The sequence below is a fragment of the Argentina silus genome, assembly GCF_951799395.1.
Source record: "Argentina silus genome assembly, chromosome: 1".
Classification (NCBI taxonomy): domain Eukaryota; kingdom Metazoa; phylum Chordata; class Actinopteri; order Argentiniformes; family Argentinidae; genus Argentina; species Argentina silus.
This window is the reverse complement of record NC_139655.1, coordinates 10,496,737-10,524,591: the sequence shown is the minus strand read 5'-3', so window position 1 is coordinate 10,524,591 and position 27,855 is coordinate 10,496,737. Positions and strand designations below refer to the sequence as shown.

General features: G+C 43.1%; 1 protein-coding gene across 1 annotated transcript in view; it reads left to right on the top strand.

Moving 5' to 3' along the window:
• The window catches only part of LOC310814454 (sodium/hydrogen exchanger 9-like), a 57,340-nt gene that overhangs the window by 630 nt on the left and 28,855 nt on the right, over positions 1-27,855 (top strand). The window contains exons 2-12 of the mRNA XM_083683872.1: positions 196-398; positions 2,761-2,838; positions 3,028-3,104; positions 5,940-6,055; positions 12,805-12,910; positions 15,011-15,232; positions 16,460-16,575; positions 20,016-20,104; positions 21,915-22,028; positions 24,097-24,208; positions 25,303-25,456. Coding sequence (XP_083539998.1) covers positions 196-398; positions 2,761-2,838; positions 3,028-3,104; positions 5,940-6,055; positions 12,805-12,910; positions 15,011-15,232; positions 16,460-16,575; positions 20,016-20,104; positions 21,915-22,028; positions 24,097-24,208; positions 25,303-25,456 — 1,387 coding nt within the window. The remainder of the gene's footprint in view (positions 1-195; positions 399-2,760; positions 2,839-3,027; positions 3,105-5,939; positions 6,056-12,804; positions 12,911-15,010; positions 15,233-16,459; positions 16,576-20,015; positions 20,105-21,914; positions 22,029-24,096; positions 24,209-25,302; positions 25,457-27,855) is intronic.

Sequence of the window (27,855 nt, the reverse complement as noted above, 5' to 3'; positions counted from 1 at the left end):
AATTGATTCTGAGTTTATGCCCTATTCCTTCTATCCCCCTGAAGGCCATGTTCAACTCTGACATACATCTTTGTTTCCTTGTCTGAAAAATACTGACTCAAGGGTACACTTTTCCACATGCCTGTTATTAGTGACTGCCCACGGAATGCCAGTTACTGTTGAAATGACATTGAATGTGTCTGTTGTTTCCTTAAGGTATGGGTCTAGGTGTGATTATGAAATGCCTGGCCTTGGATTGGACAGAGGAACCAGTGACGGTATACAGCTGTTTCGGTCTGAACAGCACCCCACACACACTAACGGTCAACATCACAACACACCTTCACCATTACAAGCATGTCACGGAGGTCAGCTCTCTCAAAAGCAAAGGATCACCAATAAACTCAGCCCTTCATCAGGTAACACTGCATGTCCATGACGCATATGAAAACAGCTCTCTCACTCTCTTTGGTGATAATGGAGCTCTTCAGTCTGCTCTCCTCGTACTGATACTGCTTGAAATATGTTTCTGTTACCCATATGTTGGAACACAAGTCACACATGTAACAAATGGTAGATTTATGGTTTGAGTATGGCATTTCAGCATGTCTTGTAGTCTAAAGCATTTTGTTCTTTGGATTTTCAACACTGGATGTTGTGTACAGCTAGAATTGCTTGTGTCATGTCCTCATGACAATTTCACACTGACTAACTGTGTTTCACCTATTCCCAACCTCACCAGCCCTCTCATGTCTCTCAACTATTACTTTGCATCAGCATTCTTCATGTATATATTCATAGCAGAGAGAGAGAGAGATTGGAAGTGGACAATGAACCTGACAAATCCTCTGGGGCCAGACGTAACTCTTCACTAATAGCCTGCGCTCTTTGGCCCCACAAAATGGAGGGGTTTTATTAACAATCTAGCAGAGGCTACCACAAAAGCCATTAGGTGGGCCAGAGCATTCGGTACAGCATTCAAGTCATTAAGTCCGGTACATATGGGGCCCTAGCAGGGGGAGATAAGGATTTCATTGCATTACTGAGTCCATTAGATATGTGCCCTTGGGGAACAAAGGCACTAAAATTTGTGGTCTGATTAAATTTAGTGCCGCTCAGTTGAAGAGGCAATTAGTGTATACAGCAAACCCCAACCCTTAGACACTGTTGTGCGTGTGGCCCCTGAAATGAAACTCCTGCAATATGCATAATACAGCTATTACAGTATCCTTATTAGTCTCTGTTATTGAGGGTTTCATTTGTCGCATGGAGACAGTAGTAATGAGAAAACAATTTTTCCATGTGGATGATTTCAGTTGCAAAAAGTAATTTGTATTGGGTTTGATAATATTGGCACAATTATACTGCATGAGCCATTTATAGCTCTGGCTCCAGTTTCTACTCGGAATGTTACAGAGAGCATAGCTGTGGAGGATTAGTATAAAACTAAATTATATTGAAAGATAGTACAGTAGTCTTTCTAAAATTCACAGGTGCAACTCTGCTGCAAAGCAAATGTTAGACAAAAGAAAATTTTGTCTGAAATACAATAAAGTATATACACATGGATTTGGATGTTGCAAATATCTCCATTTAGTGTCAGCAACTTTTTAATTGAAATCCAGGCTGTTTCCAGAGGGCAGCGACCAAAGACTGCAAGGATGTCCAATTCAATTAAATGTTCAGTGAGAGAGTGAATACACCCCACCCTTTTGGATTGAAATGGGATTTTGGCCGCGTAATGGAACTCTCTGAGATAGTGAGATTTTTGAAGATCCATGGTAACAACTTGCACAGAAAAAGAGGAGTTGTATTATTACGATTTTAATTGGATACAGTATCACTCTTAGAACCCCAGGTCATTTATGAACGTGCCATAACTAAATTGGCTAGCATGAGTCCTTTCATAGGCTTTCATAGATTTGTTTTCAGTACTCTTGACAGTACATGGTTTAGGCTGAGGAGAGTTAAAAAAAAATGCACCACATTGAAGTTATTTTTTAATGACTCAAAGAAGCTGTGCCTTGTAGGAACATCTGTTGTCTGAACATGTAAGGTTAAGCCAAGAGTATTCTCAGAGCCCATTTTAGTGAACTGTGGGACTTAGTGAAGACTGACACCACTAGTTACACAACTCACTCTGCATACCGTACATCTATTTAGGATTTCAGTCAGCCGTGTAGGTCTGTGTCAGGGTCCCACTATAAAATGATACAACATTATTGCTGCCTAGCTAGTATCTGGTAATGAATATGTTAATTAATCCTTGAATTTGATGAAACAAAGGATGGCAGGTAGCTAATATTTCAGAAATACATGGTTAATGGGACTGGACAGGTAATGGAAAACTCTCTATTTTAATTTGTCAGAACTGGAAATTCATTCAACACAATGCACATGATAGCCTTACACCTGAGTATGTCTTTACTGTACTCTAGGTCAAACTTTGTTTCTGTTTGTTGATCCTATCTATGGTATTTATACATTACAGTTTATGTGATAAAACATCTTTCACAAATGACCAATTTATAATGGATGAATGTCATGACAATATGGGTAGAGACGACATTCAAGGTCATCATAACATGCTCTAAGAGCAGACTTTCTGTACACTGTTGGAAAAGTAAAAAAGATATTGAGTTTGTGCGACCTGAGGATAACCATTGAACTGAGGGATGTGTCCTGTGATTGCTGTTATTCATGCTGTCACATTCAGTAAAGTGGGTCGTCCCTCCCTCACAGCCCTGTCTGTCAAGAACAGAATGCCTCTGTCTTTTACAGATGACCTTTGATCCAGAAGTCCTTTTCAATCTGTTCCTGCCACCCATCATCTTCCATGGAGCGTACACCCTTAATCAGGTGAGACTGCTGTCACACTTCCCCTGCTGAAAAACAAAATCAGAGGGACATTTTGACATTTGATGGATGCTGTTTGGGTAAAGAAAGCACCTAACAACCTGAATACTGGGGTGTGTTTCAGTGGTTTTCATGTTTTTCTCTTGAGTGTACAGTTCATTTGATTGAACTTTTCATTTTTGTGTGTTCTAGAGAAAGTTCATTGACAATTTGGGCTCAGTCCTGACCTTTGCCTTCCTGGGGGCAGTCATCACCTGTGGGGTCATAGGGTGAGTATGACATGTACATAAAAAGGAGAAGAACATGGATATGCAAGGCCTTTGTTAACCTACATCCTGCAAACATGTTGTTACGGAGCAATGCACTATTGATGTGAAGCATTTGTCTGCACTATTTAAAGTATTGAAATAGAATAATATAATTTAGGCCAATTAAAGTAGATTTTCTGATGCAGTATGTATTATCTCATTCTATTATAGTACACAGTGTTCTCCTAATTCTCCTAAATGACTACTGTTGTATTCAATATCTCGGTCACAATGGAGTCTCGTTCCTTTTATGCACGTTCATTAAGAATCACAGCTCATTCTACGCAGCTGCAAGATGTGCTTGGAAGTACATTGTGTATGGAATTAGAATGGCTCTTGCCATAGCCTTAACCAGTTGTGACCACTAGATGGGGCTCACAAGCTTTGGAGGATTTTCAGGCCCCGTCTGCAGACTTGTAGGACACTAAGTGCTGGGCCTCCATCTAACTGATCCAAGCGTTCTGTTGTTATATTGCAACTCTATACACTAGCATGGAGAATAGAGAAAATACACTTCTGAGACAAGGCAATTGGAAAAGAGGGCCATAGAAATTGTCCTCACATAGTGTGTTAAGAACTACAGTATGTTGTTGCTCAAAATGATTAACAATGATACAATTTCTTATAACGCAGATGTTTTTGTGACTATTTGTCTTCTTGTTGTCATGCTGTTTATTGGGTTGAAAATGATTTTCCATATTTTATCTTTACTTTAGAATTCAACTATAACTATTCAGCTATGTAATTGTATGTGTTTTGAGGTGTTAAGTGCTAGTCTCTATTTATCAAGAGAATACACAATCTCAAATGACACATGACCCTGAAGGAGGCTTTTGGCCTGGCTGTTGTAAGTCCACACCCTCCTCGTGATTCCCTGTTCAAAGGAAAGGTTAAAGATATCTGCCTTCTTTCCCTCTGTCTTACCACCTCAGCTCCTGCTAGCAATACATTCCCTTGGGAAAGGGGCATGGGCCGACATGTTGTGTTGGTGCACATTCTTTAAAACTGAGGAAAAGGGCTTGACCAATCATGTTCCTTCTTATTCAGACTGTAAAATTCCCAGGGGGCAGAGAGTTTGTTGCAAGGGAAACACTGTAGGACCTCCACTGGGAAACACTCCTCCACTGCTGCATTTGTCACAATTAGCCTCCAAGTGGGTCTCCCTACCCTTTAAAGAGATTCTCTCTCTCTCTCTCTCTCTCTCTCTCTCTCTCTCACACACACACACACACACACACACACAGAAATAAAACTTATTATATGTTATTGCTCAAAGCCCCATTTTTTTTATCCATCCCACAAGCCCAGTGGACAGGGTGTGACACGTCACCTTAGTAACAGGGTTATGAGAAGGTGAGGTGGTTCCCTAGAGGTAGACACACAGACACATAGGTTATTATGAATATCCACTGTGGTTTACACATATCTTTACCTGGCCCCAGATTATTGTTTTGCGACCCAGGGTCAGATCTACCTGGCAGATTTTGAGTAGTACAGGGGAAATCAGCCAGCTTGATCTGAGCCCCTACCAGCAAAAAAGAATCCAGATTCTTCTGATCCAGATTAAGTTTTGAAATACTGGGCCCTTAAGTCTAAGATTGTCTTGATTGCAGAAAGAGCATTTTGTTAAGTTTTGCTTTTTGTTTAAATTAAAATTTTATGACAGCTATATGAAATACCTTGATGTTTATATCTATGACATTGACAGCAGACTTTCTACACTCCAACAACATGTTGGATTTGGGCTGATACCAGTGATTTATTTCCCTCAGAAGCCAAGATGTTCTGGTAAGATTAAAGCATGTGGTAATAATTCTGGGCAGTTATCACTGATACTTATTTATGGTCAATGTGCCCTTCAAAATACTCTAGAGCTCCTCAATCTATGAGGTGTTCTTCTGAAAGATTGAGTCTGTCTCCACACTCATAATTCTTATTTCCTTTTACTATGTCAGATAGCTTATAATGCTATAATAAAAGTTTGACATGGTGGAAGATGAATGTCTGCTGAGATGTTTTATTTTCCAAAATATTGCTCTCTCTCTTTCTCTCTCACACGTGCGCGTGTGTGTGCTCTTGGAAGACAAATGTCTGCTGAGATTTTTTATTTACCAAAATATTCCTCTCTCTCTCTCTCTCTCTCTCTCACTCTCTTATTCTCACTCCCACTCTCTCTATCTCTCTCTCTCTGCATGTACGTGTGCATGTCAGTTTGATGTAACACTGAAGAATTCAAAGCACTGAAGTAGTAGCTAAGAAAAGAACGTTTAGTCATCACATATTCCCTTGTCTGAATTTCAAAAAAGCCTGAGTAGGATCTCTCATCCTAGTTCTAAAGCTAGTCACATTCAATCACTTCCCATCTACAAAACTTCATAGACCCCAGAAACACTAGTGATCGCAAAGGTGTAAGCAAATGGGGAACCGAATAAAGAAAGAAATAGATGAGCAGACATTTTTTTTCTGTGCCATGCACTTTGCCAGCCTTCTTCATCTAATTCTACAGCTCTCTAGAACACCACTAGGCTAGCCACTCTGTATCCCAGGCTCCCTGCTGTTTGGTGGACCAGACCAGACCAACAGTGGCCAGTTCAGACCAGAGCAGTCAGGCCTGAGTCTGTCCACCTGTGCTAAGCAGCTCTAGAGTGGAGACTGGTCACACTCCTGCAGAGTCTGGCCCCATTACGCAGACTGATCTGGGGGAGGCCCAGCTGTGGTAATGGAGATGACTAATGAGCATGTTGCAGCAGGCACTCCCTGATGACCTCACTGGGTGTTCTCCTTTCTCTCTCCCAGGGCCAGCATGTACGGCTTTGCCAGGCTGATGGTTTGGTTGGGCCAAGCTGCAGAAGGGAACTTCCTCCTGACAGATTGCCTCCTGTTTGGAGCCATGATGTCAGCCACTGATCCAGGTAGATGATCTCACAAAGAGTCTAGTGTAGAAACCCTTCTACTGGTTAGTGGTATTGATTGATGTTGATCGGTGAAAACTCATTAACTTTTTACAGATTTCATCCATTGATTCATAACATGTATATATCAATATTATAGAATATCTATTTTCCAAACATGTTTGTTATTTCAGTTGTTGTTTGCGTCAGTGCTCCTCGACAACTATGACACACTGTAGGAATACCATCAATACTTCTTGCTGTGGCATTGGCTACTTGAGCACTGCATCGATCCAAAGACACCATGCTCCATCATTGTTGTGTCCAATACACTCTGCCCACACTTATCTGCACCACACTGTTAATGCTCCACTGTCTCCTATGACTGCATAATGTACATGGCCTCCTCAATGCTATCTACTCACCTCTGTGCAATTATAAATAAGTGGCAGTATGTGATACAGAAGGCTACCTTATACATACTGTATATATACTGCACAGTAGCCTGCCCCTCAGTCAACATAGTTATTTTGCCTCTATTTGTAGTGTGAACTCAAGTCTACTGTTCTAAACTACACTCACAAAGCACTTTATTAGGAACACCTGAACACCTTCTCATGGTGAAGGTGGTGTAATGGTGTGGGGAATGTTTTCTTGGCACACTTTGGGCCCATTAATAGCGTGCTGTATGCGGTGGTATGCTGGGGGGGCAGCATCAAGGAAAGTGATAGGAAATCTTTTCTGCCTGCCGCAACAAGACTGTACAACTCCTCCTCCGGCTGGCTCGATCGGGTGATCAGAGTCAGGTTGGGGGATGTTAAACCATACTGGACTGTTCTTACTGTATATAATGTTTCAGATGTCTATTTTATTTTATTTTAATTCTATTTTCTATTGTCACTTTATTTTGTTGTTGTTTATGATGTGAGCTGCTGTAACGCCTTAATTTCCCTTCGGGGATCCTATCTATCTATCTATCTATCTATCTATCTATCTATCTATCTATCTATCTATCTATCTACCTATCTACCTATCTAACAAGAGGTTGATGTAAGTGAATGTCAGAGAGGCTGTATAAAAAACAGTTAGAGTGGGAGTGATGACCACCCTAGCTGGCGCCACAGCCCCCCTCCAAACTGAGCATATCTCAGCAGGCCTCAGTGGCCTCATCACTCTGATTAGGATCATGGGGCGATGCGGACAAGGGCCAAACGTCAGGCCCTCTAGGCTCTCTGTCTCGCCACTCCACATATAGGGCACTCCACTCGCTTTACTGAGAATGCCATTAAAATGTCTCCTTCCATCACACGCATGTACATGGGCATTCAAGAGACTTGAGCAGCGAGACATGGCCCTCCATAGCCGTCTGGGCTCTTGTTTGTCTCAGATAGAGTATTCTAGCACTATATAATTTACTAAGAGCCTATGGAAATGAGACCTCTTACACAAATCATAAGGCTTAGGTGGAGCACTCTGTGGTTGAAACATTCTATAAGTTAGTACAACCGTGTTATTTGATATCTGATGTGCTGGAATTGTTTGAAAAGATATTTCTCTGCAGCTGACTGCTAACCTTCACAGTAAATGGTCTTCTTTGAAACTACATCACTTTATCCCATTATCAAGGTTTTGGGATGTACTGCAGTACATTGGACTGTTGAAAATGAGAAATGCGTTTCTTCTCCACTTGTGTGAGTTTCTTGCAAGCATTGTTGCACTATGATCATCTTGGTCCATTGCAGGCTACGGAGGCGGAAATTATCTTAGTGCTTCGAAGTTCTCTGAAAACTCACCCCTACCATTACTTCATCAAAATTGGTGTCAGTTAAAGTTACACTTTAGCAGGGAAAGGTCACATACTGTATAACATTTGAGCACACTTGCAATGATATCCAGCTGAGTAAATATCTTCACATTGATTACAGTATGAAATCAGATCATGCAACTCTGGAAACTGGTATATCAGCTTTGATTGAATGTTAGTATCAGATTGTCCCACTGAGAGCCCTAGCTACAGATACTACAGCCACATTCCTCTCTCAGAGGGATCTAATACACGACACAGGGTTCAGGTCACGGAGCTGAACTCACGCTGTGTGTCCTCTTAGCCCCAGGGACTGTTACACAACAACAAGCCCTCATTTATCTCTAAGGAAACATTTCTTATGCCTGCAGTCTTCCTTTTATCTTACATTCGGTGTGGAGACCTCAGTGTCTTGTGGGCAAGATAATGGCAAGGGTCAGTCAGTCATGAGGGCTAAAAGAGGTTAGGTTCAAAGATGATCGATGAGACACAGAGCATTTGCCCTTTGTATTTGCTTTTCTGTACTACCCTTTGTATACGCTTTGTGATCAAAGCCTGAATTTGAGCTGCAGTGTCATGCATTTGATTTGCTGTTTATATCGCTGTCATTTCCATAAACAAAATCATGGACACTTTGGCTAAACAAGGACTATATGAATTCCATTGGGTTCTATGCAAATTATTATTTATTTTTTTCCACTGCTACTGTATGTCTGCCATGTTGAAATTTGTAATAATCACTGAACAAATCTTGTGCATCTCTGCATGAGATTGTCATGAATTCTGTCCTCAAATCTCCCTATAGCATAGTTATGTGCCCCAATTAGAGTTCCATCAGACCCCTTCAGCTGTAATATTTCTGAAATAATTGTCTACTTTCTCCACCTTATGGCGTTACTGTGGAAACTGATGAATACTTGACAGCCGCGGGACGGGGTTGCCATGGCGACGTAGCCATCCCTTCATGCTGTCGGTGAGTGGTGGGGATTTTTGCACTCTGAGTAGAGCACGTCCTGCTGTCATCAGCTGAGCATTATGGGAGCAGAGAGATGGAACGATCCACAGCTGATGGAAAAGTCTGACCCCTTGGCTACCCCCTCTATCCTCCATCTATCCAGCTGAGAGATCTTCCTGACAAGGAAGGGGTTTAGACTTGTTTTAGAATAGAGAGCAGGATGTGTAGAAAGTAGTCTTAAGGCTGCGCTGCTGCTTTATTGACAGTCCGGTCAGCTCTCTACTTGTAGACCCCTAGTGAGTGTTCCAGAGGAATGGTAGATGTGTTCATGTATACTTCAGCTTGTCTAGTGTCTTGTATAAGCTTAAGGCAGGCCCCTTGAGGTGCTGTGATACAGAAGTGACATCGGTGTCATTATCTCGTCAATGTCAATGTTCTGTCTGTCAATCTCAGCACTGTTGTCACTTTTCTTCAGTGTCTGTATTCCACGTCCTAGCTTGATGTATACCAGTGATAAACTCTCCATGGATTTCATCTCATCTTCCACTCAGCATGCAGTGTCTGCTGAGAGCCTTAGCAGTGTGAATAAATAAAGATCTCTGCTATCTTGTCTGCAGCTGGCATAACTATTTTGAGAGTGTGTGCCAGAATAACCTGGTCATACAGGGTCAAAGTTTACATCTGAATCTAAGCTCTAGAGCAACGAATATACAGTGCTAGTGACAGCTTATGATTACAGATCAATAACATCTACTGCACTTTTGACCTCTTGCTGCTCGCGCTGAAACTAAGAGGGAAGGATCGAAATATGAGTTGGCTGATCTGCTGGGATACTCAAGCAGGAAACAACTACATCTGTATTATTATACACTTGTAAAAGATTTAAATGATCACCATTAATTGCTAAGTTGTCTGCTTCTCTTTCCACAAATAGTTTTCAGTCTGTGTCTCTGTGGTAAGGCTTTCATCACTAATCACAAAATTAAAGCTCATCTGTCTGTGATAATGACATGCTTTTAAATACAAGAAGCTGTGTGATTGTATTTCTACTTTAGAAGATAATTCCCTTAGAGTTAGTTAAAAAGGTTAAAAGGGCTACTCGACAGATCTAGCATTGCTTGCCTTGGTTGTAGTTGTAACTACTAATGGTCTTCTTTTCAGAGTAAAATAACACTCAAGCCCCTTTTAATGTTCTCCAGCTACTTATTAAAAAATAATCAAAATCTATATTTAGGGTTACTTCAGAAAAAGACCTCACCATTACACCGTACTATCAGACATACACAGCCCCTCAATGATGACCCTTTAGGAACATGATGTCCCCATTGTAGGCTTAGGAGAAACATTTTTGAGATGTATTGAGATGTGTATTTCTATTGACACTACTAGGATGTTCATAAATGTAGGGATATCAGAAAGACATATTCTGATTGACTCGTCCCTGAGGTCTGTAGAGATGTTTTATTCAACGTGTATGGAGATTACCATTCTGTGTGTGATCCTTTTCAGTTAGTAACCAGAACACACTGTGTCCCACTGCACTGGCACAGCCTTGTACTGTCATCATTCAAAGCATTGGGAATTGTATGTTGATACCCCCACCCCAGTGTTAGCATAATGTTACATGCAAGCAACAGTAGAGCAGAACGCAAGGGAAGTACGTCAGAAAGGGCCTGTTTGAGAAATATAACTGCATATTATGTGTTATTGGAAATTCTGTGCTTGAACAGTCTCTGTCATAACCAAGTCATTACCAATGTATGTTGTGGATTGTGCTCTGTATGTGTACAGTATGTGGACAGTTTGGAAAATAACTTTCCATGATATCTGGAAACATAGAATGAATGATATATCCTCAAGCTGGCTGAAGTTCTACTACCTAAGTTCTATGATAGAATCCACACAGACACACAGACTGTGGACTGCACTGTACAGAACACACACACAAATATGCTGAATTGAATTCCATTGACTAAAAAACATTATTTGTCCATGTTTCCACCATGTCTGCTAAAAGTCTATCCATGGTCCTATGAGTGTGTACAGTATGTGTGGCTCTATGCAGCTGAGCACTAAAAAGGCTTCATTATTTAAAGCATAGAGCTTTCTGTCTGTGGTTCCCTGCATTAGACTTTAATTGCCTCCTTTTGGATGTTTTAATCAGCTGCAGCATCCCTGCTCTAATCTTCTCCTCTACCTTCCTCCCTCTGAAGACTCTCAGCACTCCATCTCTGGGTCTATAGTGGGGATAATTAACACTACAGCCTAGCAGAGCACTAACACACACCACGCACACAAACACACACACACACACACACACACACACACACATACACACACACACACACACACACACACACACACACACACATATACACACATTCACTCACAAATATATGCGCACACACACACACACACACACACACACTCACACACATTCACTCACAAACATGCACCTGTGCACACGCACGCACACACACATGCACACACATGCACACACATAGATTATGCAGTTCTCTCACATATGGTGCACATCCCTCTGCTCTGGATCTATAGAGTGGTACTGTATAATGAAGGCTGCAGCCTAGTCTGGCACAAACACGTACTTATCATCATACATTGTTCATGCACAGCACTCACTCACTGCATTCACATGCTGTGAATCTTCTTCAACTATTAATCTTAGTTCCATTCACATGAAATTATAGTCCTTGTGTACGGTAATGGTGTCTATTAGTGGTTGTTGGCTCAAGTGCTTAATTTCTCACAGTGACAATAGTCTTTGGCCATTTGTTTGTATGCTTTGTTGTGTCTATTTTATTTTTTTATTTTTATTCTGTTATTATCTAAAGCCTGGTATGTATTTTGTCTCTTGCAGGGATAAATACATGGTACAGTAAAAGCCTTGTCTTTTAAGTCTCTGTAGCCATTACTGTTGTCTGAAGCCTTATGTACAGTAATTGCTTCCATATGGTAATGCTTTATATCTCAGACATCCTTCAGATTGTTATTATGGCTCTTTCAGTCGTAATACACATCCACACTCTCAAAACAGCCTCAGTTCTTCATGGCATTGATTCCACAAAATGTTGGAAACATTCCTTTGAGATTCTGGTCCATGATGACATGTTGCATCACACAATTCCTGCAGATTTTTCAGGTGCACTTTCAAGCTGTGAATCTCCTGTTCTACCACATCCCAAAGGTGTTCTATTGGTAAATTGTGGCCATAAAGGGATGCACATGGTCAGCAACATTACTCAAATAGGCTGTGGCATTCAAGCGATGATTGATTGGTATTAACGGGCCTAAAGTGTGCCAAGAAAACATTCCCCACACCATTACACCACCTCCACCATGAGAAGGTGTACAGGTGTTCCTAATAAAGTGCACAGTAAGTGTATGTTTTTAGGTGTTATTATTGTGTTATTGTGTCTGCGGCAGTAATCATATGCGTTTTACATGTAATCGAAAAAAGAAGGAGGTTACAATTCCTCAACATTGTATTCTTGTCTTTGGAAATTCTTTTGTCAAGAAGTTCTAATTTGATATCTTCAGAAGATCACCATAGCAACTAGCTAACAGCAGTGGATGAGCCAGTTAGCAAGCATATTGAATGCAGGGCACAGAGCTGAATTATATAATATGTATAAACCATTTCTGGAGACACAGACATTGACATTATACATTTTATATTAAATTAAACATGATCAATTGCATTTATGAGCTTTATTCTCTCATAGCTATGAATCTAAGAAAAGGGTTGAGTTATCTTAAAGTAAAGAACATTGAAATATTTTCAAGAATCCCATTTCTTCATAAGTTTTTTCTTACGAAGAAACTTGAGAACAGAGTAAAGAACATTCTTAAGAACCTTTTTGGGAATAGCTAATTATCTTAACTTTCCTCTCAAGAGTCAAGTTAACAAAAAAATAGCAGTTAAGAACAAAATGATTCTTAAGAACCTTTCGTGAATCTATTGAGTGTGTTGTTGTGTTGTGTGTTTTGCAGTGGCGGTGCTGGCCCTGTTCTCTGAGCTGCGTGTCGACCCTGACCTCTACGCCCTGCTGTTTGGTGAGAGTGTTCTGAACGACGCCGTGGCCATCGTCCTTACACAGTGAGTGTGTCACTCTGGATTAGGGGCTGCCCCTCTGATGGGGGAACAACCAGGGGTTAATGAAAGGCCCTGTCAGTGGCTCCCAGGAGGCATGGCTGTGATTGGCATGGTATGAGGTGCTACCAGTGTGAAGTCTGGATTTGATTGGCACGGTGGGGTGTGGCGGGCAGGAGAGGTGCTCTCATGCTATATGTGGCAGACTGTCGAAGTTGATGAGCGTCACCTGTGCCAAGATCTCATTAAGAGACTCAACAGTAAGCCAGCAAGTGTAGTCACAGATTTCCAACTAGTTCAAATACACTAAAATACCGATTTAATTCAGTACCACCCACACAAAATAATGGAATATAACACACATTTCCTTTTCCCTCACACACACACACACACACACACACACACACACACACACACACACACACACACACACACAGCTCTAACATCTAATCTCTGAATCTACACATACAGACACACACACACACACACACACACACACACACACACACACACACATACACACACAGACACACACACACACACACACACACACACACACACACACAACACACACACACACACACACAACACACACACACACACACACACACACACACACACACAAATGGGTCCGGATAGGAAGAAAAGGAGACGAGTATGCAGATGGAGGGGCAGGGTTCAAGTTATGTCTCCGTCTCCACTGAAGTCAGGCCAGAGAGAGCACACAGATAGTACTGTGTTTGTTCCTGAGTGGCGTGACTGGCCTCCATGCCATCCCCTGTCACTTGACTGGCTGGCAGGGGCCGCGGGCTGCCTTGGCCCTCCACACAAAGCCGGCCCTTATTAGCGAGCCACGCGGGGCCCTGGCACTGGAATTTTAACAAGCTCCCGTAGCAGCTCAGCCTTACACGCCCTCTCCCATCGCTGCACTGCTGGCTCCGGCAGCCCTTAGCCCTCTGCCTCTATTCACTACTGCCTGCTGTTGACATCTTGAGATGTCTGACTCTGAGTTCTTGAGTTAGCGTGAGCCTCCCAGAGACAGTCTCAAGGAAAAAAGGTCACCCTGAATGAGACATAGACACACTGAATTGCTGCAAAGGTAAACATGTGTACAGAAATGACCAAATTGTTGAAAAATCTGTTGCAATTTATATCTGAAGAGTAAACTGGTTTTACTTGAGATCATTTGAGTAGAGAGGCATCTTGCTCTGGGGTTACATGGGGGAAGTGTTGGTTAGAGACAGTGAAGTTTGTTCCTGTCTGGCTCCTCCTGTGTACCAGACACCCTGTCACAGCCAATGACAGGATGAGAGGGAAAAACACAAATGCTCCTTTTGCCGACTCAAGCGTTTAACATTAGTTTAAGGGAGTTGAAAACGAAAGGTAGTACAGAGGAGAAAAGAAGTGCTGTCAGAGAGCCAGAGAGCTCCGTCAGCCCTCACACAGTCACGTTTCACTGCAGCCTTCAACGGCAAGCCCTCTCTCAGTCTCCCTTTGAGGGCTTGTCTGAGTTCAACCACTTCTATGTGGAGCCTCTTCTCCTCCTTACAGTACATATTTATAACTGTGTAAATAACACTCCACTTCTGTCTCTTTGTGAAAAACAATACTGCATTTCCCCTGCTTCCCACTAGCCAAGCAGCCACACTCAGACAGAAATATTTTTGCGGAGGAAGTAAATTATCATCTCAAGAGGGTATTGCATTGTTTTAGATGCACTGCTGTTCTTTCTTTCTCATGAAAGACTCCAAAACATTTTATTTCGGGGCTTAGCTCAGCGTAAATTGGGTTTGGATTTATACTTGCTTCTCACTGGGCTGGTTTAGGATGCTGAACGTTCGATTTTATTGATGACTTGGCTTGTTTCTAAGCCGTAAAGCATATCCTTGGCCCCATGTCTTTAAACGTCTTTCTTTAAGTTTAAGTATTGTGTCTCTTAAGAGGTCCATTTCTCTAATTAACTTTCGTCTCATCTCATGCTGTTTTATTTTGTGTTCTGCTGTTCTATGCTATATCATTGTTTTTAATCATCATTGTAATTTTGTGTTGTGTTCTTTTGAATTGTGTTCTCAATTGTGGCACATTGTGTCTCCTTTTATTTTCCAGTGCCATAACCAACTACAGCTTGATGGGCGGAGCTCACACCTTTGACGTCCTTGCTTTCTTCCTCTCCGTCGGCCATTTTGTTGCTGTATTCATGGGCTCGTTCGTTGTCGGCTTCTCCTACACAGTCATCACGGCTTTCATATCCTTTCTCCCCCCTTCCTCCCACCCCAAGTCCAATTATCACCTCAACATCCGCTGCAATCTGTCCCCTTCCCCTGATCTGTAATTGCTCCTTTAACAAACATCCCACTGTACGGCCTCATCAGCATTAGTGACGTGCTAAAGGTGCTCCTGTGTTGCTAATGGTCGCTGTCTCTATGGATAGGTCATCAATCAAAAGAATGGTCTCTGATGAGGTTTCGATCAGCAGTGTTGTCCGCCATTTTTGATCTCCTAGTAATTAGACTTGGGGCTGAAAAATGAGCGTGGGTCGCCTGAGGTTTAGGACCGGAGCTCAGCTCTTCTTGCTGCAATTGATCTGCCTGACAGCCAAGCACAAATGAGCATGCTCACAAATTAGTTTCCACTGATACATACAGTAACTGCTCATGGTAACTTATTAGCTCTGGCTCTTCCAGTTTGTTTTTCAGTCATAGTTTGTTTCCAAGAGCTTTGAGTTGACATGCTCCAGTCCAATCCCCACATGGTTTTCTTTAAACTACACATGTTCCAGCTATATGTCATAGCCAAACATGATCTCAAATGCTGTTTATGTCCATGTGCTCAAGCCAGAGGGGGTTTCTGGGGAAAAGGAGAACTGCAAGGGGGGCTAAAGATGAAAGACCTGGCAACCCTTTGAAGGGGAAGCACAGTAAGTACTGTACATGCAATGAGCAGCCCTGTAAATCCACCTACACCTCTCTCAACATTTCTCTCTCTCTCTCTCTCCCTCCCTCTCTCTATCTCTCTATCTCTCTCTCTCTCTCCATCTCTATTCTATCCAAGTCTCTCGTTTACCCCTGGAGTGATGCAGATTAGAAAGTTGCGGAGCAGGATGATTCTGGCTAGAACTTTGTTTGATTTGAAAGTGGGCCATTGGTGTACCACAGAGCTCTGCCAAGGGGTGTGTGGGACACTGGAGAGGAGTCTGGACTTAATTATGTGGACAAGAGTTCCCAGGAATTAACTGATTAAGAGCTGGCCGGGACAAGTACACTTGAGATACCATGCAGATAGGACCACAGCACTTGGACATGGGACTAACTAAAATATGCCATTCCAGTGATATTCTAATTGGTACTGTGTGTGTGTGTGTGCCTGTCTGTGTGTGTGTGTGTGTGTGTGTGTGTGTGTGTGTGTGTGTGTGTGTGTGTGTGTGTGTGTGTGTGTGTGTGTGTGTGTGTGTGTGCGCACGCTTACATGTCTTTTTTTGCACTGTGGACCATATGTTCTTCATGAATGTTTGCATGATGCACACAGTTGAACATGATCATGATCTGGTTTTCCTTAACCTGCCCACCTTACCAAGTACACACAGCTGCATGAGTGCCCCCTGCTGGAGACGTGCCTCCTCTTCCTGCTGTCCTGGAGTGCCTTCCTGTGTGCCGAGGCCTGCGGGCTGTCGGGTGAGTCCTGTGGCTTGGGTCTGTCTGTACAGGGAGGGGCAATGGGAGGGCACATAGTTCTGTCAACCATCACTCCCCTGAAGATCACACACAACAGCATGTATAAACTTGCTGGCTTCCACGCTAACGATGCTTTAGACAGCTGTTTTAAAGGGAAGCACTGCCTGAGGCTGACTGTAGCCTGTCCTGTGAACAACTTGTGCACATTCCCTCTTGATCAGCCATCTGTGAGATATTTTGAGATTTTCAAAAAGTAACATTATGTAAGATTGAATGTATAGCAAGGAGTAGTATTCTATATGAGAGAAGATGGCATCTGCTCTGTTTATTATCTTTATTTCCTACTTTATATACCCTGTGTATTTCCTCCTTCTTCCTGATCTAACATGATAGGATAGGTGAAACCAATATTGCGGAAACGTTTTTCTTTTTCTGCTGATACGATGGCCAACATTACCCAATCCTAGCTGTAACATCAGTCCAGTGAGATGAGATACTTGAGGAAAGGGTCCTTCTCTTAAGCATTAGGCCTCAGCCTCCACCTCAGTCTACAGGGCTGAGAGCACATCCCATCTCAACTTTCACCTCCATCCTCATAACTCATACATGTTTTAAAGCTGCCTCTGTTCAGTGTGTTCAGGCCTTGGGCAGTATGTTTATCTCTAGATGGGCCTATAGATAGCAGCCTGTTACAACCCGCCTCGCTAGGGGAAAGGGAAGCAACATATAACCAGGTGGAATTGGTAAATTATAGTTATTTTATTAACAAGGAACTTAAATTGTCTTAAGGGTAACAAGGGTCATACAAATTCAGTGGCTACAACAATAGAAAAAAGGACCTGCAGGGGCTGTTCAACTCACATAAACAAATATAACCAAAAGCAAGCTCATAAACGGAGAGCAAAACCTAAACTGTCATCATCTAATCAAAACCAAAGCGAAAACAAAACCTCACTGGCCTAAAGCAGTGGACAAAACTTAAGTACAGTGCAGAACAGCCACCTCTACTCCTGGAGAGTCTAAACAAAGGAATCTACAGAGTGTGGTGCAAAATCAGTACAACAAAACTATACTTGGCCCAATTTTCGGTAACCATAAACACTTAATAAATGATTGCGCTAAGCACAGTATCACAATACACAATACTAACAAGTTTCTACAAAGTCTATAGTTCTAACGAGTTTCTACAAGGTCTATTGCTCTACAAGTCTCTCAAGGGTACTGGTCAAACACACACAGCCCCCGACTGACAAGCTGGCCCGGCTTTTTATCCGGCCCGCGCTGGGACCCGATAGGCGCGCTGGTTGCGATGCATCCAATCCGGATCCGCGCTGGCGATGTCGACGGAGTGGGCGGAGCCTCGGAATTTGTAGCGCGCAGCCTGCTTGACAGCATAACAAGAGACATACGGGCGGGTATCGGCTGCGGCCGTAACACAGCCATAGTAACGTTCCTTCTCCAGCTCCTAGCCAAAGCCCCCCGGAGCTAGGCATCTGTAAGTTCCCAGGTGTCATGTAATATGGATGCTACATGACCTGCTCTTCCACAGTCATGCATTTTCAATAGCATCAATGCAATGCTAAAAATGCATCCGGTTTAATCTAATTGTTTTTTTTAATGGATGGTTATTATTTAATTCCAGACATTTCTCTCAAGAGGACATGTGGTTTTATAAAGGCTTATATTAGTGGTTGATTGGCCACTAAAGACACACATACAATTTAAGTTTTCTGAAACACCTTGTAATTAGTGTTTGGAAAACAATGACAGACGATTTCTTAAATTACATTATGACCACAAATTCCTCCAAGACTGTCAGGGGAGGATATTCCTTGATGCTGACTGGAGCCATACAGTAGTACTTACTGTAAGTCACTGCGTATGCATCATTATATTGCTGTTCATCCTGACCTAAATCTGCCTGGATATACAGTATATGACTGAGTGGTGCTGACATAGGCAGCATCAGGGCTATATTTTTGTTGGCAGTCCTCCCACTGGTAGGTGGAGGAGGAAGAGGCCATTTTTAATGAAATAGCTTGACCTTTGTCTATTGTACTCTGGTGCCCAGTCTATAAAGTACACCACATTCATAGATTCTACAGTGGGAGGCATAGAGAAGGCCTCCTCAAGGTTCAGACAGAAAGTGGTGATGACAGAGCTAATTTTGAGTCTTAAATGTATGCCACTGTATATCTGGTTACCTTTTCATTCATTAGAGGGGTCAAAACAACATGTAAACACCCCTCAGAGCTTGAAATAATAAGCATTAAAATCATTAAAACCGTTGTCATAATTCAGGTGAATTTATAGAGTCCTTTACAGGAATCTATAATGTTCAGGATAGGCATTAGTGATATGACATAGCGCTAGGGAGACAAATGGGGATCCTCCCTGGTGTTGTCTCCTAATTGAGGCTCTCTCTGCTAATTGCTGGAGTTTAGCAAGGTGCAGATGGGCGTGTTTAATGACCCAACCGCACAGGGAACCCTAGCAAGATCAATCTGTCCCTTCTCAACCATTCATTGTGGGATGGGTCTGAGCCGTTGCCAAGCACCCGGGTGTCTATCTGTCCTTGGGAGGAAAGCATTGGCTCTCTCTGTGTCTCTCTTAGAGTGGAGCCAGCTAGCAGGAGGCACTGGCTCTGACCAACAGGCCTGTCTGTGCAATCTTCATTACGAAAGGGGGTTGTCCTTGAGCCCTTAATGTTAATTCTACATTTCTCTCCACTAAGAATGTTCTCAACTGTGACCTCACCCAAAGTGGAGGGACCAGAGATGTGAAATTGAATTTCTCTCTTTTAACCCTGAACAAAGTAGCGTGTCCAATGAGGGACTGACCTTCCACGTGCAGTGTGTGTTTCAAATTCAAACACACTCCAGTCACTAAGCACTTCTCCGTCTCTCTCTCTTTCTCTCGTGCTTTCTCTTTCTCTCTCTATTTTTTCCTCGGCTGACTCTGGCTCGCTCTCCTGTCGTGATATTGCTCATAGCATTAACTTCTCCATCCCCTGAGCTCTCTCCTTGATGAAGGGGAGAGGCGGAGATGAACTCCTTGGCCCGGAACACTGGGATACTAGAACAGAACATAGGAGACAGCACATTCCAATAGGGCCGTTTATACAGCTGGACTGGAACAGAGACAAGAGGGGGATAGGGGTGGGTTAGTACGATCCAGTGTCGTATCGGAGCGGCCCTTTATGGAACATGAGAGGCCCTAGGGTCTAGACTTTCAGTGTCCAAACCACCACACCCACATACTGTACAGCAGGATTTAGTATCGGGAGACTTGCTCATGTAGTGTGTGTGTGTGTGTGTGTGTGTGTGTGTGTGTGTGTGTGTGTGTGTGTGTGTGTGTGTGTGTGTGTGTGTGTGTGTGTGTGTGTGCGTGTGCGTGTGCGTGTGCGTGTGCGTGTGCGTGTGTGTGTGTCTTTCTCCCAGGCATCGTGGCAGTGCTGTTCTGTGGGATCACCCAGGCCAGATACACAATTCACAACCTGTCCTCCGAGGCCAAGACCAGGATCGAGCAGGTACAGCACAGTAGGAGGACTGTTAAACACAACACCTGTCCCAGCATGCTTCTCTCTGGCCTTATACTGCCTAAACATCCCACTCAGGCCTCTCCCACCCTGTATGAAGGCATACCTCACTACACTATTACTGTAAATAACCATATATTACTGTAAATAACCAATCATTTCTTCAGCCACGGCCTAATTTCATGGTTCCATGTCTCAAACACTTTCTTTGTTATCTTTCAATTTGTCATTATCTTATCCCACATGTTGGGAATTATACATACATCTATTAGATGTACCTTAATGACTAACGATGAAAAAGGCAACATTACAATTATTTATAGTCTCTGCAAATAAATAATAACATAACCTTCCTGACACTTAACCTTCTTATTCTATTCTAGAGAGTGTGGTTGCTCTCTATTTTTGTATTGCTTGATGTGTGTGTGTGTGTGTGTGTGTGTGTGTGTGTGTGTGTGTGTGTGTGTGTGTGTGTGTGTGTGTGTGTGAATTGTTAATTGCCATTATTGCTCTTATGACTGTGTGGGAGGCCTGTCCCCAGGTATCTGCTTAAAAGGCACAGCACAGATGGAGAGCCGTATGGTGGCTACTGGAAAGCTTCAAAGAGGAGAAAATACATCATGAGTCTGTTCATATACTCGTCTATGCATTTATTATTCATTATCAGAGCCAGGGTGCAGCTTACTGTTTATCACAAAAAGCCACTTAAAAGAGCAGAGGCTATTGCTATTGCTCATACTGTAGACATTCAGAGTCTATTGCTATTGCTCATACTGTAGATATTCAGAATATAATGTTTGTGTTTGGCAGAATGTCTTTTAATCTATACTTTTTGGACTCATACATGCAGCTGTAACTGAACTGAGTTAAATGGATTTAGGAGAGAGATAATGTTAGTGGGGGAAATGAATTTCTCTCTGTGACACTCCCCTTGTCCTTGGGATAGGACGCAGACACTGTAGAGAGATGGCATATGTTTACAATGGATAGCTCTTTATTTGTTAGTACAGAGCATTACATGTAGCAGATATATCAAGGAAAGACCCTACTGATAAACCCTTTTGAATGGATTAAACAGTAATCAGAAGCTTTTCAGGGGAGACTAAACACCATCCTTCTCGCTTTGTGAGAAAGTGTCTTTGAATTAGTGTCCTTTGACTCCACACTATTAAAAATGTTTTAGCCCCATGAACGACTTACGACCATGTTTGACTGAAGGGTCGTACATTCTGTGTCCTCGCCACATTGACCTTCTGTCTCATTGTAGTAAGGATGACTGTAGTTGGTCACAGTAACAGCGCCCAGGGGTTGGTCAGCACTGCCATCAATGTGGGGCCCTCGTCAGACACTCCCTTCCTGCCCGCTAACCAGACAGTGATGTCAGCCCTTTCATTAATAATCTCAGACTTCTCTCCTTTCATGCACAAAAGGCAACAAAATTTCACCTCTGCTTTCACAGAGTTATTTACTGCAGCTTTAAATGTAGAATATAGCACGGTAAGTCTGTATTCGCTTGTGGTTGCTTTTGGTCTCATTGATGTGATTTCTTCCTTATTAAATATCTGAAACCCGCTTTCAAATAAAAACATATTCATGGACACACATTTAAAACCTTTCAATCACCACACATTGGTTATATAGCTGGCACAAAAACCCAGGGAAATCACATTAATGGGAGCTTCACTCTGTTTGTTAAAACCAAACCTGTTTTCATGTTGTGAATAGACCATCCCTGACCTTTCACCCTCCATCCTTCAATGACTCTCATCCTGACAATCCTCTTCTTGCTCTTAATCTACAGCTCTTTGAATTCTTCAACTTCCTGGGGGAGATCTTCATCTTCTGCTATATTGGATATGTATTGTTTACATTCCCACACCACATCTTCAAAGCCCTCTTCATATGTGGGGCCTTTGTATCCTTTATTGAGGTTTGCTGAGGCGTCCTCGTTCCCCCGCTGTGTACCCCATCTGACTTACTCTCCTCCCCTCTCCTCTTCTCTCCTTTATTTTTCTCCCCACTAATCTCCTCTCCTCTCCTCTCTCCTCTCCTCTCCTCTCCTCTCCTCTCCTCTCTTCTTTTCTCCTCTCTTCTCCTTTCCTCTCCTCTCCTCCTCTCATTTCCTCCTCCCTCCCCTCTTCTCTTCTCACCTCCCCTCTCCTCCTCCTCTCTCCTCTCCTCTCTTCCCCTTGAACACCAAGGAGATTTTGTTGTGTTAATTAATGTCAGTATGATATTTTAAACTGTGGATAGAGTATTTCTCCTGTTGTTTCATATGCTCCCAGCTGCAGTGCAGTAATTTCCCTAGAACTTTAGAAACTTGACGAGGCTATACTTCAGGGTTTTGATCGAGCAGACTCTGCAAGCACAGTCCTCTGTGATCTCCATCATTGCAGATTAAAATGCTTCTGTGCATCTCCTCTGAGGACTGTGAAACAGACATTTTAATAGGTTCCTAATAACTGTTATTTCAGCTTGTTTTATATTGGGCAGAGTTCCAATGCAAAGATACAAAGATGCATTCCCACATTAGAGTACCACATTATGATGTTGCATAACATTAACGTCACATGTTTTGGTAACATTGCTACAGCGTTGTGTTCAGAGGGTGTTGTTGCTAGTAGGATTAGCCCAGGGATGCTGAGTAAAAGAGTAGCCTACCCTCCTGATGGGTTTTATTCCCCCATCAGCATTCACTAGACCAATTACACCTCTATGTATCAACAATAAATTAATTTCATATTCCTCCTATTAATGCTATTTGTGTCATAACAAATTGTTCTCTCCTACCGCTGTTGTCATGTTGGAAAGCTACCACTGATCTCTCTCTCTCTCTCTGGAGGGCTGAAGAGTTAATGGAGTGTTGGCTGCGATAGCCTCTGTTGCTGCCTGGGAGCAGCCATGATGATGGGTTAGACCTCAGGACAGCCTCAAATGGCCCTACTCCAAAAAGGCTTGCTTACAGAGCCCAGTGCCCAGATGGTCAGAAATTATTATTCCAATCTCCCTTCCACCACAGGGGCCAGAAGAGCAAGCGAAAGAGTTGACCTAGCAGATTCTTATTCCGATTGCTATTATATTTACAGTGAAGTGCTGCCAAAAAGGAAAATGTTAGACTTGAACCGCACTTCTGTCTAGCTTTGTGCTCATTGTGTTCTTCCAACAAAAGCTTAACAGGAGAGCTTTGGCTAATGCTACCCATTGGAAGTGGACTGTGATGTACAAACACAGTTAAATGGGGGTTAAACTCATCTTGTAAGGCACTAAAAGTGTAGATAAAAACGAAATAACTCTCTGATTTAATCCCGCTAATCGCTCTTTGGTTATGCAGTAGATTTCAATCGCTTTTCACAATGGGGATGGGTTTTATTGGAAATGAGGCTGAGATGAAAGTGCTTAATTACCTCCATTCTAATAGCTCTGGGGTCTTTGATAAAGAAAAATGACTGGTTTTCAGTGCAGGATATTGCTTTTGGAAATCCATAGGCCAGACAGGTTCTAATATTGACTGCAAGACATGAGTAAGCTAGCGTTCTAATAGCTTGTTTTATATATTGCCTCTCGTTGATGTTCAGCAGTCTTACAACACAGAATAGCCGAAGCATCCAGTTTAATACATCAGTGTGAGAGTCGGTCATGTAGTTACAGTCCCATAGAATGGTCACCAACTGATTAGATACTTGCTGGTTTATCGGATAACGACTTTAACCAGTAGGTTAGCAGGGAATCACCAGGGCAGCTGTTTGGATAATGCTACAGGTATCCTGCACAATCTCTCACTGCTAGAACATTTAGCATTCATGCTCTATCACATGTGAAACATCAACGTGTATGAGGAGGGGAGAGACAGCTGGGAGACTCTGATTGGCTGCAGGCCTCGCTATGACACTGCAGTGCCGTGTTTGCATCCTAAATGGAGAATAGAGAGTATTGTCTTTGTGTGTGTTCATGTATTTCTCCTTAAGTCCTCGACACACACATAGGTCTCTGTCTTTGCATCGAGGGCGTGTAACATCTACCCCCTGTCCTTTCTGCTGAACCTGGGCCGCAGGAACAAGATCCCCTGCAACGTCCAACACGTCATGATGCTGTCAGGTACTGTATGCTAATGCATGCTGGTCTATGATCCATTAAGGTTTATTTTTTTTCTCTTCTTTGGTGACTATTTGTTTGTCCACTGTTGGAATCAGAATTGGGGTAGGGGAAGCTGATCCTAGAGACATCCACCTGGAGTTAAGTACGCCGTTCACTGTATTTTCTGAATGCATGTAAGGAACAGAAGGTGGGTGTGGCCAGGATGTGTGCTAGCCTTGTTATTACCATGTGGGTAGTAACTCCAAAAGGAACACGTTTAGCCCCATCTATCCCATGAAAGCTCTTTAATTATCCTATTCTCTCCACTGCCTGCAGATAATGGCATTAGCAAGGATGTTTAGAGAATGGGTCCCTTGTGTGATTGTGTGTGATGGTGCATGTGTGCATGCGTGTGTGTGTGTGTGTGTGTGTGTGTGTGTGTGTGTGTGTGTGTGTGTGTGTGTGTGTGTGTGTGTGTGTGTGAGACAACCCAACCAGTGCAACAGAGTAGTTCAGCACAGTGGACTCCAGGACTTTGTTCCTGTGTCTCCTAAGGCTTATTATCATTATTCACCAGAATCATTACAATACCGTATTTTCATCCTGGCTTATTATTAGAATCCAAGTTTATTCATTTTTCCCCTTCTGCTTCCCCTTCTATTTTTATGGTGTTTACAATATTTAGGTGGCATACATACTGACTGCGCTATTTTTATGTCTGAGACAATGGTTCGATGACCCAGGAGGAATGTTTCATGTTAAGTGATTTGGGAGCAGTGCACCCTGTACAGTACGGTTCGCTGCACGGGTGACCCACTTTCCCCTGCTCTTACATAAGACAATCATTTTCCCTGGCTTTTCTTAATGAAATCCCTCGTCTTGGTTGTTTTAGGCCATCCCTATCATCATCTGTCTATAATGATATGAAAGGATTGGTTGAGGGAATTGTTTTCATTGTGTGCAGTCTGTACACAGTGTACAATAATCTGTTGATTGTTTGGAAGTTGCTTTTTGGTTAGGAAAGGTTTACTGCCTCCTCCAGAATGGAGGTGAGAAGTTATCTGTTGGTTGTCTGAAGGTTATTTGGTCAGTAATGTCCTGTGTTTTATCTCCAGGTGTGAGGGGAGCAGTGGTGTTCGCCCTGGCTGTAAGAGACACGTCCACAGATGCCAGACGTGCCATCCTCAGCACCATCCTGATCCTGATCTGTGCCACCGTGTTTGTGCTGGGCGCTGCCACCTCGCCCATGCTGCGCTGGCTGGACATCAGGTTGGTGCATCAGCCCCATTATAAGAGATAGGCCTTATACACTCACCGGCCACTTTATTAGGTACACCTTGCTAGTTTAGGATTGGACCCCCTTTTGTAGCCCATCTGCTTCAAGGTTCGACGTGTTGTGCATTCAGAGATGGTCTTCTGCATACCACCTTTCTCTCTCTCTCTCTCTCTCTCTCTCTCTCTCTCTCTCTCTCTCTCTCTCTATGCACTAGCTCTACTCAACAACTCCCCATGCATCCCCACACAGCCACTTAACTTCTTGCTCTCCATTAGTGAGCCATTGATTGTGCTTGCATGCGTGCGTGCGTGCGTGCGTGCGTGCGTGCGTGCGTGCGTGCGTGCGTGGCTGGGTGGGTGGGTCTGTGTGTGTGTGTGTGTGTATTCTGTGTGTGTGATTCCAGGCCAGTGGATGATTATGATTAGGGAGTGCAGAAGAGGCGTAAAGGATGTAAGGCAGTAATTAGATACTTATATTATTAAAGTTTAATCTTAGGCCCACATCACACTGTTGTAATTGACTCCCGCAGGCAGTGCTTTTGATTTTCTGATGGCTCGCTGGTGTGTGTGTGCGTGTGCGTGTGCGTGTGCGTGTGCGTGTTCGAGAGTATGTCTGCACTCTGCATACATATCCCTAAACTGCTGTCCTTGTTCCTTCAGTAGCATCTCTTGAGTGTTCTACTGAAGCTGCCTTGAGGGTATCAGGTATTGTAGAATAGTTCTGTTTTCCTCTCTCTTCATTCCTACTGTAGCTCCTGGCTCTCCCTCTCTCCTTCCCTCAGCCAGCTGTATTAAGTGAAGGGACAGGTAAAAACTCTTAAGTTCATCTCAGTGAATAATACATTACACAGGAACTGTTCGCTCTTTACCTGGAGCAAATTTAACTTCCAATGCCTCTCTGAAATAGCTTTGTCAGAGGGTAGCTTTCAAAGTATTCTTCTGTATGAAATGACTGTGGTGTTTTACCCCCACTTCACAAGCCCTCTCACTGCAGGCATCAAATAAAAGGAAAAGAGACAGTTAAATGTCTCTGTAGCCACTTTGGGAAATTTGTTTGCAAAAGCAGGTATCACAGGGGACTCATTAGTGTGTGTGTGTGTGTGTGTGTGTGTGTGTGTGTGTGTGTGTGTGTGTGTGTGTGTATGTGTGTGTTTGTGTCTGTACTTGTTTGAGTCTGTACGTGTTTGTGTCTGCTGCGTTTCTGTCTGTACGTGTTTGTGTGTGTGTGTGTGTGTGTGTGTGTGTGTGTGTGTGTGTGTGTTTCAATGTGTGTGTGGCACCGCCTTTGAGCAGCTAGTTGCTTTTTCAGATTGACTCATCTTCCTTCTTAGAGGCTGTGTGCCAAACAGAAGTGTATTCCTGGTCTCTGCATTATTTGTCTGAATGGGGTGTTCTCTTTCAGTTCGACCCCTCACTAGGTGACACTCACTCTTGTGTACCTTTCGCTGAAAGCCTGGTACAGGCAGGTGATGCTTGCATGTGACAACTCCGCCTATCACCCGTCCTAATAAAGGGATGTGGCAAGCGCCATTTTTTCCTTTCCACTCTTTACTCGCTGACGGTCTGAAGCATACTGTAGTGTGTTCTTGTAGCTAGCTGCAACTGTTCTGCTGAGAATTCTACCATTCTCTCGGGGCGTTATTTTGTGACGACTGGAATCCTGTGGTTCAGCTTGATATTCAAAAGAAGATCTCCGAGGAATTTAGTAAGCCAAGTCTGTCGATTTTCACCTCATCAGCATCTGTTAACTCTCTGAGCTAGCAGGCTAACACAAGATGGTCTGCAGCTAACCTGTGAGCCTGCAATTCTTTTGAACCCCTGCTAGCTCGACAATAATCCCTCAGGTTATTATTAGTACTTGCTAGGTCCAAAGAAAATGGGGTTTCAAAGAAAGGGGAAGTTGCACGCCACGTATTGGAATTACGGTGCCTCAACAGCCACCTGCGGACCTAGGCTTCGGTAGAACGACTGCGAGGGCGCACCCCCTCGTATGTCGTTTCATGAAGGGAGCGCGGCATCTTCATCCGGTCGTAAGACAAAGTGTCCCCTCGTTGGATCTGTCTTTGATTCTGGAGGCGTTCACCACTTCTAACCCCTTTAGACTGTTGATGTAAGGATGCTGCCTTATAAGATTGTTAGCTCACAGCCAAGCATGTGAGTGACTTCTGTGCGTTATTGGTCCACCCTTCCTGCTCTCAGTTTGCCCCAGGCGACACTAATTACGCCCTAATGCAGCATTCATACCCAAAGTCATCTCCATCATAGTTGCAGTACTGCTCCCCGCCCTTTTCCTCACCAGAACAGGAGCGTTTGAACACCCTCCATCCAGTGCGTGTGACATCATCGTACATTTGTAACCTTTAGGTTTCCAGTGTGGGTGTGCCACTTTACCT